The sequence below is a fragment of the Amblyomma americanum genome, chromosome 1, assembly GCF_052857255.1.
Source record: "Amblyomma americanum isolate KBUSLIRL-KWMA chromosome 1, ASM5285725v1, whole genome shotgun sequence".
NCBI classification, from domain to species: domain Eukaryota; kingdom Metazoa; phylum Arthropoda; class Arachnida; order Ixodida; family Ixodidae; genus Amblyomma; species Amblyomma americanum.
In genome coordinates this window covers 533,246,081-533,263,777 of record NC_135497.1, presented here as the reverse complement: position 1 = coordinate 533,263,777, position 17,697 = coordinate 533,246,081, and the positions used below count along the sequence as shown (strand labels likewise).

The window sequence follows — 17,697 nt, the reverse complement described above, 5'->3', positions numbered from 1 at the left end:
GTAAAGCCTCCCAGGCAGAGCATGGTACCAGATGAGTGGGGCAGTGAGACGTTTACTACGTTAAGTACAACATCCATTGGTCGGGGAGTAGCAGGTCTGTGTGCTTGTGATGATGCTGTGAACAGTACTAGTGCATGCCTTCAGGCCTATTTGGGCTGTGGTGCTGTATATATAGGAGCCATGCTCTTGGCCAAAGCATTTTTGAGGCGATCGGATTTCAGCCTGAAAAACTCCTATCGTCGGTAGGAGCTACTAATGTTGGTTGCATGGCTAAGACGCCATGCATCCCTTGAGGTGCATCCTGTCACGCTGGATGGTTCAAGACAAGGATTGCTCCTTTGGTACTGTATGGGCCTATGCCATAAAACCGTATGGGCCTTTATGGACAAACTGCAGACACGAGACTTATAGCTGAAACTTTGAGAGGTCGTGGTATTGGCTGGTGCAGCAGAGGCACACGAGAGTGGTCATTCTTAAACCACGACCGAGCAGCTCTAACCAAAGGGATTGTAGAGAACCTGTTTGTCGGTATGCACGGCTAGTCGGTATGCACGGGTGTGGCTGCCCCAGGGTGTTATATTGTGCAGTTCAGGAGAGCAAGCGTTGCCATGGAAGCCTTCAAACTCGCACCGCTCTCACATTTATGAGCTAAAAACAGCGGACCCCTAGTTGAACTTACTGCAGGTGTGGTGCATTTCAAAGTTGTGCTAAGGCTGGCTGTGTTGCCATCAGTTCCATCAACGTCAAGAGACACCTGGGCCCATGTTCTAGTAAGGATTATTCCTCAAGAGGCCAGATTGATTGGCTGAAGCTGTGGATGCAGGGCCAGTCGTGACGACGGTGTCTACTGTTTAAACGTGCTATATTCAGCGACTCTCGCTTCGTGGCCTCCAACACTACTAATGGGGCTGCTGTAATTCACTCTCGGAGGGCACTTTAGAATAACCACTCATAGCATCAAAGCAGTGCACAGGTTATGTAGCAGCTGCACTCAAAAGCAATAAACAAAAGAACACTTGCTGTCGCAGCGATTTTTGTATGGTTCATTGTTTTTTTCACAGTTCACTTTCGACGCTGATCATGCTCCTTTTATGCATATCTGGTTGCTTTTGGCTGTAACAGCTATGTTAGTACGAGCGTTCCACGTAATATTTCAGCCAAATTCACTCATTTTTGTTTTCTATTTATTCATTACAATTACCTACAACGCCTATTTGGGTATTATCATGGGGGGTATTTACAAACGCAAAGGTTAATAGAAGAGTGCAAACAAAAGCGTCAAATAAGTTATAATAGTTTTCATAACAGAATTGCTGGCATTGCACAAGAACCTCGGTTAAGGTAAGGATAAGAACTGTACACCTTCTTGTGTAGCTGTGTACATGTGGAATACATGTTTGCAGCGCCAGTGACTGCTGTGTACTGCTTTCGAGAGCAAAGCCTGTGCAGTGCACCAAAGTGGCGGTATGTTTGCATGCAGGCGCAGTACGTACAACCACCTCAGCAGCTGGCTAACTGATGCCAGGAACCTCACCAACCCTAACACAGTAAGTTCATATCCATTTGGGCAGCACGGCCTAGTGGTTGTGGTAGTCACACCCTGAATTAGTTGTGAGCGTTAGCTTTATCCAGTGCACCGCACTGCAGGCTCTTGTTGTTTGTGCTTTCTGTATTTGTTGACGCTGTTAGACTGTGTTGTTGGCACCTTTCTGCTCAAGTCCAGAGGCGACTGTGTGCAGTTGGACCCCACTGCGTTAGGTGCTTTTCTTTTTTACAATGATGGTGGAGTAGGGCCATTCTGCCAAAGCTCCCCAAGCGGAACGGAGTGGTGCTAACAGCAAGAGCTGGAGGGGCTTTTCTCCTTGGGCACTGGAGGGAACAGGCATGCATGATCAACCCTGTGTTAGCCACAGCCCTGGGTGTAGCTTGAAATGTTGCTGGGCAAATGCTCTCCTTCGCTTTGGGTAAGGGAAATTCTTGTAGCACATTCAGTAGCTGAACCATGAAATGGAGCATATTGTGGAGCTGAAAATGGGAGAAGGGCTATAGCAACAGGTTCTGTTATGATCTGGTGTGCTCTTGGGGGTATTTTACTTGAAGCTAACATGCCCTTTTCTTTAGTTGCCTTGTTTCGGATTTTTAGGCTAAGCTGTTTAAATTGACTCTTTTCTTATCGTGCCTATTCATATCGTTCAGTTTGAATGATGGCACGAAATGGCCCGTTCTATGCGATCCGTGCCCTTTCTAGACAGGCAACGCTATCCATTCTGTTGGAAAGAAGCTGTACGTCAGTTTCAGCTGTTTTTTTCGTCAGCGGTACGAGGGAGTATTTTTATTGTTCCCGCTAGACCTGTCAACGCAGAGCAGTTACGGCGATTATGGCGTCTAAAGTGGCGTCATTGTCTGGCACCGACCCTGCTCGGCGATGGCAGCATTCTTGTGCTTTTGTCCAGCCCAGACTAGACAGGTGTCGGTAACTTTTGTTGCCGGCAGTCCCGAGGGGATTTGTTGCTTTATGAGACTCTCTGGAGGTACCAGGCATATTCTCAAGGATTGCGTGGCACCAGCAGTGTAGTGGATTGAGTATTTTCCAAGACTGGCCTAGGTCAACCTTGGCACTGCATTGCGGTGTAGCCTAAAATGCTTCGTGCGAGCAACTTTTTTTTTTTTGCTGATCGGGAAGTTTAGCATGATGAGTTGTGTGGCTTTGAATATGCATTTCTGACAAAGTAATGCATAAAAAGTACATTTAAGAATTTTATTCTCCTCTTTTCTAGCTGAATATATTAATATCATTTTGACAGAAAATCCCAAGTTGTGAATGGCAGCTTGCCAGAAGACCATGAGAAGTTTTGTGGTGCTTGCCATCAGTGGCTCTCAGTCTGCCTGAGCAGCTCTTAGTGGAAGGGAGGCAGCAGTGGGGAGGGAGCACATATGGAGTGGGCAAAGCTGTGTGCATGTCTTACTTGCATACAAATGATAACATTGCACTCGGAATGACATCACCTTCAAAAAGTTTTGGCTACTGTGTTTGTTGAGAAAAGGGGGGCGTACCAACGACTTTGTAAACAAAAATCTAGAATGTGGTAGGTATCTTTACCTCAGTCTTTTGGACATATTAGAGAACTGGTACTATTAGAATTGAAAATTGCTTCAAGAAGTATTGTGACTGATGGAAAAGGCTAAAACGCACCACAATTCTTCAATTTCCTGCCAAGATGGGTCTTGCCAAACTATACACCTATGCTTGTAAAGACACAGAAAACCAAGGAGGCTGATTAGCGAAATATAAAAAGAAACTGAATGACTTGTTTGGTAGTATTCCACGTGAAAAAATATAGTATGTAGGTGCAACATTTTTGGTTAGCCAGCACACGAAGCAGGGGGGACACGTGTCCTGCTGCTGCACAAACAGTTAATCTTGCACAATCCCAGACTGTCAGCTTTTTGCTAACTGCAGCTGTTCAGCTGCAGGGGATAGGAAGGAACTGAATCGCAGAAGCAAAAGGCAGCCCATGCAACCACATCTGATAAGAGTGATATCCTCATGGCATCTGGCTTGGTGCAGTTTCACTTCTGTGACTTCAATCTGATTGAGCAGCAGCAACAAAATTTGTCGTCTGTAAGCATGCATGTGCAGCGTTTGCGTAGTGCCCATGAATTGTACACTGTAAGCACGAATACGTCTATGTGCCAGTAAAACGCGAGTAAGCTTTCCTCTATAGCGCGCTATAGGGCAGCTTACCCCCTTTTTACCCCTTTCTGTTTAGAGTGTAGAGTCCGGTTTAGCCGTTGCTGCTCCACACTAAACATGGGCTGCTTAAATGCCAGCATGGCTTAAAGCACTTGCACAGGATGACATCCATAGCGTACCATGCAGGTCACAGTTGCAGCAGAGTTTGTACTGTATGGGTTTCTATGGGAGCTAGAGCGAGACTGGCTCCCCAAAAGGCAGGGTTCCACTGGAGTCAGATAACCAACGTATCCCGGTAGCTAACTAAAGAGCTCTTAACGGATGCGGAGGCCAGTCCAGCATGTGGGGAAAAGAATGTGATGTAATGCTTAGATGGGGGATTAGACGACAAATGGTATTTATTAATGAAAAAGCATAGATGACGCATCAACACAAAATCCCGCCCAAAAACTGGTGGTGTAAAAAACTTGATATTGGTCGAAACGGTCTGGCGTCTTCAAAGGCGGAAAAATACGAAACGTCAATCAGTAATATTCAGTACTAGTACTTACTACTGCACGAACTACACAGCAATAGAATAGGAATAGAATTGGAATGCTTTCGCATTACATGGAGGTAAGTTCCTTAAAGGGGCTGCGAAACACTGCTTGAACGGATGCCGGCTATGCTTCAGATAGATTCTTTAGGCCACACAGATGCTGACTCAAAAAGAAATAGAGAAATCTATCCACAGGAACGGGAGCTATTCAAAGAAGAAATTTCAAAATACAGGCAAACAAAATGCTGTCCTTAACTCTTATTTTCGCACAGCTTCCCATTTCCATTTCACTCTCCCAATGACGACAGGGGGTGGGACCAATCAAACAGCCTATCTGAGCATGTCGAGAAAGGTTGCACACTATGGTTGCCTAATCGCTGTAACTTGTTTCTGCCAAGGCTGGTAGCGCCGTTTTTATGGTTACAATCACCACATGAACGCCTAGCGATGCTTCGTCATGTTGACGGCGCAGAAGGGAACACTGATCAGTGACGTTCCCTGATCCGAACTGTATCCGAACTCGAGCACGAGATACTGCGACTGATTGACAGCCTGCGCAAGATACTTGATACATTTAGCATAGTGCGTACCGCTACTGCTTACTGCCTACCATGGCCCAATGCTAGAGAGGTGCTGATTGGTCATGGCAAGCAAGGCGCGCGCTGTTGACAGGAACATGACACCATGTGGCGCCGCCCGGTGATCCTCCACAAGCTGACGACGCGCACTGCTAAATGTGAAACAAACGGCTTTTTTCTTTGCATCCTTCCGAAACGAATGCTTGTAGAGTGCAATGGCTCGATCGGATTGATTCCGCAAAGCCATTCTCAGATACATAGAGAGTAGCCATAAGTGCTGTGTGCTAGGTAGTAGGATGTGTACAGAGAGGCGCGAAGTCCTTCGATGCAAAAATAAAGTAGCCAGAGCCTCTGGTGGTGTATTCTTGTTTTACTTGCTTTACAGCGCTTTTATCTAAGGCAAACAAGTTGGTTTTGTTGATGTATAAAATGCAAAACTTGACAAAAACGTATCTCTATTTATTAACACAATTCACAGTATGTTTACTGTTTGTCCAATCATTAAGCTCCCGCTCAGTGATGTAATATCCACTGCTAAAAACTGCCACTGTATGGTGACACCGTGAGCGCCATGAATTTGTTTTTGCGAGCTAATTAAAATATTAAAAAACCGGAGTGTATCTAATAGCATCTCTGTAACTCATTCTATGCAACCAACAGACAAAACAATGCACTGATTATGTGTTTCTGGGCCCCTTTAAGTACCCATTGATATTGTCGCCAAAATGAAATGGAAGGTGAGTTTTACGTTTCTTCTTAAAATAAACGCCATTTCTCGCACCTTCAAAGCCATGTCCCCTTGGCAAGCATGTCTTCTGTGAGCTGTGACAGTCCAGATAATTACGAACTCGTCAGATACAGCACATCCTGGAAGTGACAGGGGTGGGCTTTTTAATTCTGCCACCTTGATTTCATGGTACTTTTTGTGATGGGGATAACCCGTTTTATCAAGGAGGTCTTGTGTAGTCAGTGTGGGACTGGTGATCTACAAGACTTTCTTTGTGGACACTTCTGTCATTGGAGTCTCTTGGGAGTAGCTGCTTCAGTACCAATAGGAATTGCAAGCACAATTGTGTGGAATAATTTTTATGTAATGGGATGTTGAAATAGGCACTGGGTTTTATATTTTGGAAGCCTGCACACGGGTAGGGTACATATGAAGTATACTTCTGCCCTGCAAATAACCAGTCTTGTGCTGTGGGGGCTATCCCTGTATGGCAGTTTCGGTGGGTAGTATGCACTAGAGCACTGCACGGGCTCAGGCCGACCCAAAAGCCCGGGCCAGGCTCTGGCCCATGCATAGCAGGCCTATATCTAGCTTTCAATTCATTATTGCTGCTATATTTGGGGCGTCCTAGCGACAACACGGATAAAACAGCCATGGTGTTGTCTTGGCAAAAAAAAAAAAAATTACTTCGCGCTTATTTGCTAATATTGTATCTGTTGGAGTTGCATTGTTCTCTCTTGAGAAAAATTATGAGCAGGACACAAAGTGGAGCAGGGGGCAACACTGCTGCGGCATGCTTAATGGAGTGTTGCAAAACCTGACACGCAGCTCATTTTCTCAAGTGTGTTCACCTACGCAAGTACAGTATCAACGAGCACATGCTGCGGGATTTACTGAAAACTGATTTGCATCTGCTCGTGTTTATGTTTATGCTTGCAGCCGGACAACTGAAGCCTCTTAAGAACTGCTAAGGAATGGCCTTCATTCAAGTGCTTGATGAGCAGCTGTCTCTTCAGACAGAGGATCATCTTCGAATGTGTTTCTTTGCCTCTCCTAAATGCATCTCTGCACTACAAGAAGTCCCATTGGGAGTAGCATATTGGCTTAGGCCGCTTCGGGTCTTTTAACACGTACTACGCAATAAAGAGGCGGCGTTGTTTTTAGTCTCCATTGAAACGAGCCGAGTGTGGCATTGAGTTTAACCCGCTAAATTGTGCTCAAGAAATGTCATTGCTAAGGCTTCAAGGACGTTCTAGTGCTTAAGGTATTGCGGGTCATAAAAGATGACTGGTTAAACTTCTAGAGGTAACGCAGAGTTGTTTATTATGCGTGTATGTAACCTTTTTCATTTGGCTCTCGGAACTTTGGAGCTACATACCTATGAGATCGCTGTTCAGAAAAGCCGAGTGGGTGAACCTGCCTTATCTTCTCTTCGTGTGTTTACCAAGCTAATTTTTTCAGGAACTATTGCGATTGGACAGACTTTCCAGGCCACTTCTTGGTTTGTGTCGTAGCGGTATGTACAGCCGTCCACAGCGCTCTAAGCGCTCAAACTCTATCTGCGCTTCGCAGCACGCTGAGTGACGTCTAACGTCAGCACCTGGTTTGAGATTGTGCATCTTTGAGCGTCGTCTGAGCATCAGACATGCACTATCTCGAACCAGGCGCCGCCGCTAGATGGCGCGCACTGTGGAGCGCAGATGGCACGGAGTTAGAACGCTCTAGACATGTCTATGGACGACTGTACTTGCACACAGTGAGCAAATTGCTTCTTGAGCTGTTGTAGGAATGAAACCGAGTGCACAGTGAGAACGTAGTGAGCCCATGCTGTGGTCTAGTGCTGGTGCCTGTTCCTGGCAAGAAGATACATGGGGCTCCATGCTTAATGAAAATTCCAACTGCACACTGTTCATCCGGCTCACTTGTGTTGACACTGTCTCATTTGGTCAGGCTGTGGGTAGCGCAAGAGCCAATTCCTGGCAACCTTTGAAGCGCTCGTCAGGCCAGAATTTGACACTATTTGGTTTGCCACTTGCTAGACTAGTCTGCTGGGCTGTTTACAGGGTACACCATTCAATTGTCTTTGATCTCTGCTGGCCTTGTGATTGCGTCATTACATGTCTGTTTGTATGCACGTGTTCTATACCATGGAAACAAAGGGGGCACCACAGGCTTGTGACTTCTGTGTTTGGCCACCTAGGGTGACAGGGCTGCTATTATAGTTTGAGTCACCTTTTTTGTTGCCAGTGACGGCCGCAAGTTTGGAGGTGGACATACATTCAGAGTCGACTTGTGTGTGGCAATATGCGGTAACTTGCAGGTGCTGCAAGAAAGCAACGGTGATTTTATGAATGGTTCAAGTGTGTTTGAAGGAAGCGACTGGCCTTTCTTCCTTGCAGCATTGCTCGTTTACCCCCTAATCTTGTAGACAAATAGCACTTATCCGCCACTGTGGCTCAGTGGCTTTGGCGTTGTGCTGCTGCTGATCTCAAGGTCGCAGGATTGAATCCCGGCTGTTGCGGCCACATTTGGATGGGGGCAAAATAAAAGATGCTGTGCGATGTCAATGCATGTTAAAGAACCCCAGGTGGTCTAAATTAATCTGCAGCTTTGAGGCATTAAACCCCCACATACCACACTTATAGCAATTGCTGGTGTTCACATTAGTTAAAACTGTTCTCAGAAATAGCAGCGAAAAATTTTTTCTGGGCTTTAGCAAATCTTGTCGGCAGACGCAACTTGTATGCCTCCTTTTCTGCATGTCTGTACAATAAAACCTTATTAATTCAACCCTCGTTAATTTGGAAATGCAGTTAATTCGAACTACTAACAGAGTCCTGGACAATGCACCTGTGCTGTATTTACTTGAATGTAACGCAAGGGTGACTTTACATGCTGCCCAGAGGGAAAAAATAAAACCACGAATGTAACGCGAGGCTTAGGGATGCAAAACAAAGTACCTTTAATAGACATCGTGGCCAACCTGTTTACTCATCTTCCTCGCTTTCGGAGGCCGAGTTCTCAGCAACAGAATCCTCCTTTTCGCTGTCGATGTCTCCCGGTAACTTATGCCGCATCGATGTTGTTCGCTGCAGAAAGAATCCATTCCTCTTCATGAACGTTTGGGCCCACCCATGAGATGTTCTGAACTTCCCATCTCCCGAGCGACGTCTCTAACTTTCCAACGGATCAGCTCGACACTGACCCCCATGAGACGGTTGCGCTGCTCGATAACAAAGTCCGCTACTTCTTTTCTAGCTGGATGTGATGGCCGTGGCGAGGCTCACGAAATCCTTTGCGGGCGGGCTCACATTTAAAAAGCCCCTCCCGCTGCAGCCACGGCGTGGATGGTTGACTCGTTGAGGTCAAGTCTTCGAGCTGCCGCACAATTCCCGACCTTATGATGGGTGTGACAAGGTCCATTGAGGATGCGGGAGTCCTGGACTATTTTGGAGCAGTTTCGCTTCAATGCCCCCGGCAGTATGCACACAGTAAAACATCGATGGAAACATGAAAAATGGTCACTACTGTGCCACTTTTATCTCAAAAGCAGGTACCCATTGCCAGGTCTTCCATCAAACAAATTTACCGTGGTGATAGTGTTTCTTTTTGTGGCCCCTTGAAGTTCGAATTAATGAGTTTTTGCTGTACTTGCACAAGTGCATTTGGTTCAAGGCGAATAGTCTTTTGCCAGCTGACATGTGGGTGTAACATTCTCATCGGAAGAAAAATATGGGGACACGATAGTGGGGAACAAAAAATCTTTGTAAACATGCAGTCATGATTTCAGAGGCTGTCTAAAACTTTTAACATTTGCTTCAGCCTGCGGGTGATGTTAGGAACGCCAGAACGCAGAAGACGCATGTAATAGTTATTCACTCATGCATCCATGGTAGACATTGCTGGCACCATGGAATAGTTTACTTGTCATGAACCATTAGGGAGAGCATGACAATTGTGATCACACTGCGTGATGTGCGAACTGATTTGTGTTGCTGCAAAAGGCAGCCTTTTTCTGCTCCCGGCATTGCTGTGTGAGACGTCAGTTTCACTCCTCGGTCAGTACCTCTGGCGGCACCAGCTGCTAATGGTGGGGTTTCCAAGGGAGTGAATTTTTTGCCTTGTGTTTTGATATTGTGCATTTCAAATGTCCACTGCTTGTCTTGTGTGCTTGCAGGTCATCTTCCTGATTGGCAACAAATGTGACCTTGAAGCCCAGAGGGATGTCACGTACGACGAGGCCAAGCAGTTTGCGGAGGAAAATGGTGAGCAGTGCAAACAGAAACCTGCCTCTACGGGCCCTGTGACAGACGGGCCATTTTCTGGGCCTTGTTGCCCAATGGGGATGCCACCACCCCTGTCATGCGGTGGCCATAGTGTGTGTGTGTCAGAAGAATGCTAGCCCAGAGCTAGGCTGTCGCAGAGCAGTAGGACTAAGCGTCGATCGATTAAGCTGTTCTTATAATGGACCAGCCAGGTGCCATTGCATGATTGCGCACGGCTAATAGAGTAAAACCTCAGTAATTTTACCTTGGTTAATTTGATATCACAGATTTTGACCGGATAGTTCCAAGCAGCGGCCTGCATTGCCCCAGTTAACTCCGAGATCAAGGGTGCAATGCGCAAATCCTCAATGCCAGTTTTTGCTGAAAACTGGTGAAATGACGGCCCCTCGAAGCCATGAGGCGGTGCCACAGTGCGATGCAGATGCTTCATATGCAAAGTGCCCCAGCACAAGAGAGTACGGCTTGTGGACTGCTGAGGGGAGCAGACTAGCTTCACTGAAGCGCAGCTGTGGATACCGGGTTCAAAGTAACGGTGGTACCGTGCTCTCGGCGCTTCAAGGCACGGCTGGACTGGAGGCAACCATATGCACGCTCGTTGCTACTCTCCAGCCCAGCTGTGGTACAGTGGCTTGAAGGGGGAAGTGTGAGGAGCGAGCGCGATCCGTATGGGGTGCGCTGAGGCCTTTGAGAGGGAACCGCCAGGCGGCGCTCGTCGATGTTTACACGTCAGTCGAAAGGGAAGCCACCTTGTCTTCGCATCGGCGTGCGCCGTGCAACGCGTGTTTTTTGTCAGTTTTGCCTAGAGAAGCGCTTTTTGTTTTCTGTGCGTCACATGCTCACCAATGCCTAGAAAGCAAAGCCACTGTTTTGTGCCTGGGTGCACAACAGGCTATAAGTCTTGCAAGAGCAAACTGTCATTGCTTGGTGTCCCGAAGGATAAGGCGGCGTTGGCGCAATGGCAGCGGGCAATTCCACGTGCTGACAAGCAACTCGAGGAGAACTGCGCAGTGTGCGAGCTTCATTTCGACGAAAGGTACGTCTCAAGGCATTTTGAGCACAAAGTGAATGGAGAGCTCATCTGCATTGAAAGTAGGGCTTTGTTGCTGCCTGGAGCCGTGCCTACGCTGTTTCCAAACTTACCAAAGTACTTATCCAAGCAACTGCCGCCCGACAGAAAGCGGCCAGGAAAGCCTGCACACGAAACTCCACCCTGCGAGAAATTTGCAGAAGACAGTGCCTCTGTTGCGAGTGTCGACTTCGAGGAAGTGCCGTGCAGTGCGTCGTTTCAAGACCTCGCTTTACCGTCGTCTTTGTGGGACACGCACACGTTGAACACCTCGCCTTTGACTGTCGCTTACAGTGTGTGCCACTCGGGGCAAGATAAAAGTGTACTATACGCTGATAAGTTGGTTGTGTTCACCCAAGAAGCGGACTGTGTCAAACAAGACGTGTTTTTGAAGGGAGTACGACAATCGGAACTCTCATCCACTGACCCTGGCTCTCTCCTGAATGAGGTCAATAGCATGTGCGTCTATGGTGGAGCCGGCACGGTCAATGAATTTCCATTTGCGTTGGGAAGCAAGAAATTTCGGTTTTTTGACAGTCATTTCTAGCTTAAAGTGCCAGGGTGTGGCACATGAGAGCAAGCCATGTGTCATGTGCAAGCACCTAAGAAAAGCCCTTTTGAATCAACGATGGAAAAAGCGTCGTAGCCAAAATGCATCACCAAGATTTTCAAGAAAGAAAAGGATTCAAACACAGGCTGTTCGGCGAATCAAGGCCAAGTTGTCATCGTACACCCAAACTATACAGGAACTTGAAAGGCAAAGTGTAGAATTAAAAGAAAGTGTCCTTGAAGAGAGGTTGAAAGCTCTTCCACCGAAGCAAAAGCTCGCTGTCATGCAGTGTTTCCAAGCTGCTCGTCGCAAATCACCAAGAGGAATGAAATATAACGCAGACTGGCTACTAGAGTGTATAATAATGCGCATGAAAAGTCCAAGGCTCTACGAGCATGTAAGAAGGGAAGGAATACTGACGCTTCCAAACAGAAGCTGCTTGAAAATGTATATGCGCAAGTATAAGAGTGGGTTTGGCTTCAACTCTCCAGTGCTTGCAGGGATTGAAAAGAAAACAAAAGCCATGGACGAATTCAGGTGCCACGGTGGCCTGATCATTGATGAAATGAAGTTGTCAGAGTGTTTCAATGTAGTTGGAGGAGGAAAAATTGAGGGGCTTGTGGATTTGGGAAAATTCACGCCCGAAAGTGAAAAACATGTGCCATGCAATCACGGTCTAGTGGTCATGTTTCAGCCCCTAACAGGGTCTTGGCATCAAATACTCGGCCTCTTTGCCTCAAGAGGCAACGTGAAGGCAGCGCTCTTGTCTAAGATTATCTTAGAAGCTGTGATACTTGCTGAAAAGGTGGCCTAAAGGTAGATTTCATTACAGCTGATGGGGCTTCATGGAACCGCTCTATGTGGCGCATGCTTGGCATATCTGGTTCCTTGATCTCCGTGAAGCCGTCTGTTCCTCATCCCGTTGACAAAGAAAGACTCCTTTTTTTTATTTCTGATTTCCCACATTTGGTGAAATGCGTAAGGAATGGTTTCCTGAAGGCTTTATACAAAACTCCAGATGGTGCTGTCTACGTTGAGCACATCAGAGTGGCACACGAAGAAGATAAATGCGCAGTCACTCAGAAGGTTACGCCGAAAATTACTACATGCCACGTCAAACCCAATAATTTTGAGAAAATGAGGGTAAACTTGGCATTTCAGCTTTTCAGCCCAGAAGTGGTTCGTGGCCTTTACTTTTACAGGGATGAAATTAGGAGCTGAGGTGATCCAGCACCAACTGAGGCTTTGTCCGTGTTATGGCGAAGCTGATAAGTGCAATGACAGCACGTGTTCCATCAGAAGCTCTCAGACTTGGTTCTGTTCAAGAAAAAACCATTCAGGATTTCATTGAATACCTGAACAAATGGGAAACATCTTTGGAACCTTCAAAAGTGGGTTTTTTGTCGGCAAGCACTGCTGAGGGCATGAGAGTTACTCTTCATGCGACACTGGATATCCTGAAGTATGTCCATGACAAGCTTGGATACAAGTATTTGTTGACAAGCCGCCTTTGCCAAGACAGCTTAGGAAAACTGTTTGGCGTAATTCGTCAATTTTCCGGGTGTAATGATCACCCTAACGCAACCCAGTTCCTCATCACTGTTAATTGCTTAAGTTTTTACAACTTAGTGAAAGCGCCAAAGAGCGGAAACTGTGAAGGAGGCACCCTGAAGATTTCGTTGGATGGGAAGGAGATGGGTGGTGAAGTGGATGCACTTCTTGATAGAGGACAGATAGAAGATGCTTCCGAAGTGCTGAAGAAATCTGAGCTTCTGTCTGACCATCTGTACCACGAAAACACAAGCGACAGCAGACTGGTATTTTATATGGCAGGGTACGTTGCCAGAAAGACTATTCTCAAAACTAGTTGCAAGGAGTGCTTTGATCTGCTCCTTGTGGATCGGGAGAATTCTGACAAAGAACTGTCTACATTCACAAAGTTCTGTGACAACGGTGGCCTGCTGTACCCGTCCCAGGAACTTTATTCATTTGTTGACGCACTCGAACTTACATTTTCCATGTGGTTTAGCAGCAACAAATTGCATCATGACAGCCTTGATGGACTTACGTCGTCTCTAAAAAAAAAGTCTTGGTAGGCTGTGCACTTCATGGGTTGGATATTACCAACCAAATCACCAAGTTTTTTTTAATAACCTGCCTCCATTTTTTTGCAAAATCTCTCAACAAAGAGAGGGAGTCGTCTCGCGAACGAAAGAAGCATTTGAAACTGAGGCGGGTCACTTAGAGGTACTTGAAATAAGATTCGTTTCCAAGTGCCTGCACATAATTTGGTTTCACTTTCCCAATCGCCAAGGCCTGTTTATTTAGCAAAATAAAGCTTGTGCTTCATAACTGTTGCGCATTCAAATGTGTGGTGTTTAGCAAAAATCGGTAAGACTGCTTTCTCTTGACATTTCTGAATTGTGAGCCAAATTAATATTAATTTCAGCTGTGTTCAAAAAAGCAGATTATATTTCACAATCTCATTCTGTTGGATAGCTCCATATAAGCACGATCAAACAAATACCATGGCTGCCGCGTGCAAAGTGCGCATTACCTTCGCTGAAGACGCAGAAGCTGACGTGTAAGCGTGCGGCAGCGCCATCTGCCGCTTTCCTCCCCAAGGGCTTCGCCCGGCCGGGTGCGGTCCTCACACTTCCCCCTTCTAGCCACTGTAGCTGTGGTCAAGGCAGAGTCCAGTGGAGGCGCTGGCACATCAGTTGTGCTGAAGAAAAATGAAATTGCGCGCCTTTTACCCGGCTCGTTTACGCTATGAGTCGTAGGTAGTGAGAGCGCAACCTTCGGAAACTAGAGCACTGTTCACAGTTTGGTTTGCCGCTGATCAGGTGGGCCAAGTGTGGAAGACAGGGTGGAGCACCATTTCCTCGCTTTTAATAATCTCCATTGGCTTTCAACTGCTGTCCTCATGGTCGCGCTGTTACGAGTCTTGCTTTCAATTGCTTGAGAGGAGACACGGGTCTTGAAATGAAAATTTTATTTATTAAATATATTGTAATGTAATTAGGCATGTATATGTGTTTCAAAAACATATAATTAGTTTCAGTATACCTCAGTTAGTGCCCATATAATAGGAAATAACTGGAGTGTAATTAATTAAATTCTTGTAGGTAGTTAATACAGTTCCTTTTTAGTTCTTGGTTTCGATTGAAATGGGGCTGTAGCCAAAAACCTGCCATCTGGAACTATGCTAATTATATTGTTGTTGAAGTACATCATCATATAAAAATGTTAAATTTTGTCCAAACACCATAATTATTAAGATGGTTTCAAATTGGGCTAGTTCGTAGTTAACATCATCATACATAATTGCGCTTTTGGAATGACTTGGGGCAACACAGGTTGAGCACCAGTGTTTGTGTCGTCCCTGTGTTGTCCCAAGTCATTTCAAAAGCGCAGTTACATGTGTCCATAATTACGAAGTATAGTTAATGACATTATGGTTCACAAAATTTGAAATGTTAGACTCAGCCAAGCAAAAACGGCATAGCTCCACAGTTTAATTCTTTCTGAATTCAACAGTATAAGATTAATTGAAAAAAATAAAGGAAGCTGAGAAAATTGCACTTGAAGTTCGCGCGCACCAGCCATTCGGAAGTCGCTGTAAAGGCCTCAATAAACAGTGGAATGCAGACATTCCAAAAATATTTTACAGTAGTGAGTAACACCAGGTAGTGGGGAAGGGACCCAGCTTTCAGACAGAACCAAGATGGCGGCCATTGGGTGCGCAGGTGCAAAGTCCTGCTGAGTTTCGTTCCAAAATCTCCATTTCCAGGCCTCATAGGCACGAAATATATAGATATTTAAGTAGTTGCAGGTTGAGTTAAGACCTTGAAACTTTTCAGACAACAACTTTAGTGTGTATTGATCCCAAATAAAAATTTTTGTAATCTTTGATCATTTCAAGACCTGCGTCTCTCTTAATTTAAAGGGTGGATGCAGTACCACAAAGTGTGGTGGTGGGACAAATGGGGGGGGGGGTTGTATGCTTTGGCTTATATTTGGAGCAAACTTTTTGGTTTTTTGCTAGCAAGGGCTACTGGTTGGGTCAACATTTATGCAGAATAGGCGGTAATCGCCAAGCTCATGCGATAAAGGTAGTGCGTACCTGCTACAAAATTTTTTGCCTGGGTCTGATTTTTTGTTGTTCTCAGTTAATCCGAACATTTATTGCAGTTGGATTGGTTTAAAATTAATGAGGTTTTACAGTGTTGCAGCTACATTCGAATCCCACTACATTAAAACCTCGTTAATTTGGCCTCTGCAAATTTGCATAATTCAGACTGTCGCTGGAGTCCCGCCAAACAAACGCCCATGAAGCTTGTTTATTTGGATGCCACAGGGCTCACATTGGTTAAATCAGAGGGGCCTCCTGAACAGGTGCTGTATTGAGATTGAATCGTCCAGATATTCATTTACAGGTCTGAATTGTATATTACATTGTCTCCCGGGATCATCTGGTGTGCACCAAAGGCCGGTGTTTTGATGGTCAGCAGGTTCCCGTCGATAGGCCGAGAGAGAGTCTGGCCGCGTAGTTTCGTTTTTGGAGCTTCATCGCTAGCCCATGGTGACAGCTGCTATCTGCTGCACAAATCAGCGGGCCTGCCAAGCCGCACATCGTTTGGTATGACGATTGCCTTGCTGCTGATCTTTTTTTTTTGTTTGTTTTTTGAAGGCGTCTTGCCGCTCCAGTGCTAATGTGCACTTTCCTCGCTTTCATCCGCTTGGTATTTCCGTTCTTCCAGCTTGCTGAAGCTCTGTGCTCATCACGTGCTGTTCGCTGTTTGTGCGGTGAACCCTTCTCGCATGCGACGCCATGAGAAGCTCCAGCGGCTACCGTTTCGGACTCGGAACAAATCCGTGATGACACTTATCATCGTGGAGCAGTTCTGCTTCCGCCACACCCGATGATATGCACGAATTAAAACACTTGATGGAACTGCGAGAAATGCTGTTTTCGTCTTGAAAGGAGATAATTGCCCACATGCCCTCAAATAAATTTCGCTTTCACGTGAATGGTTTTTGGCAGTTTTGGGGGGGGGGGGAGGGGATTCGATAATTTGCCATTCTGATAATTTGGAAGTTTTTTTCCACTCCCATGAAGTCCGAATTAACGAGGTTTTACTGTACAACACAATTCACCGGACCCGCAAAGAATTTCTCTCCAGTCCGGAGCATTAACAGATTGGATGGGATAGGTTATGAATAGCGTTTGTATCCAAAAAACTCTCGGCTTTGATCTTTCGCAGTTTCGAAATTTGTGTCGTGGCACAATTTTCGCACTACTCTGGAAGCCTCGAACAACAGATATATTCTTATTATAAACGCACCTGCTATAGTAGCTGTTAAAATGCGTGATTTTTTTTCCTCACTCTTTATAATAGCATTGCCACTTTCGTTCTGCTATAGTTCGTGCAGAGACTGCATTGCCTGAGGGCATTTTGGTGTTGAGGTGCATTCGTGCTCACATCACTGTGCGTCAAGCAGGGGTCACATGCACCTCAAAAAGCATTGCTTTAGATGACGTGGCAGAAAAGTGGTTCTTCCGATTCTTCAGACTTTTTGCGACACACGACACAATATAATGGCAGCATGCCATTTTATTGACTCTGCAATGAACCACCGTCACGCTGCCATTTCTCAGCAGAGCCTGCACTAGGTGTGCCAAAAAGAAGAAAAAAAAGTTATCACCATGTTCGCCTGTGGTGCAAAAGGGAAAATAGAGTGCACCCACGTGGGTGGCGTGCTTTCTGCAACACCATGCTGTCCACTGGCACACTGGGCTGCAGTGGATAGTTACGCATGGCTCACTTGGTATTGCTAGGCATAACGTTTCAGTGCTTTGCAAACTAGCCACCGCTTATCGTAAAAGCTCAAAACCTTGTAACCCCTACAGAATACCTTCAAATTGAAATGAGTGCACAACTGACGTCTGTTGCGCCTTCTTCAGCAAAACGATTGAAAGCTGGCCAGTTGAAAAACGCCTCGTAGCAATGGCCATGGGTCACAAGTGCAGTATCTGAGCGGTCAGCAAAAGTGTTGCAGGCACTCATGTGCTGGATCGCAACGTTAGCGCACTTGTCTGCGTATTAATTCAAATGACTCGAGGAATGTCAGGGGCACCAGTGAAAGTGCATCCCAACTTGGCTGTTTTTTGGTGAAGTGAAATGAGGTATTGAATTCTGTAGGCGTATCTAGATGTGCAAAGCAAAAAAAAATGGCTGCTTACTGGCAAAAACT

General features: G+C 45.9%; 1 protein-coding gene across 2 annotated transcripts in view; it reads left to right on the top strand.

The window, feature by feature from the left end:
- Rab14 (RAS oncogene family member Rab14) overlaps nt 1-17,697 on the top strand; it is a 76,121-nt gene that overhangs the window by 21,477 nt on the left and 36,947 nt on the right. For both annotated transcript variants that reach the window (XM_077650993.1, XM_077650994.1), the window contains exons 3-4: nt 1,481-1,547; nt 9,715-9,802. In XM_077650993.1, the coding sequence (XP_077507119.1) occupies nt 1,481-1,547; nt 9,715-9,802 (155 nt within the window). The remainder of the gene's footprint in view (nt 1-1,480; nt 1,548-9,714; nt 9,803-17,697) is intronic.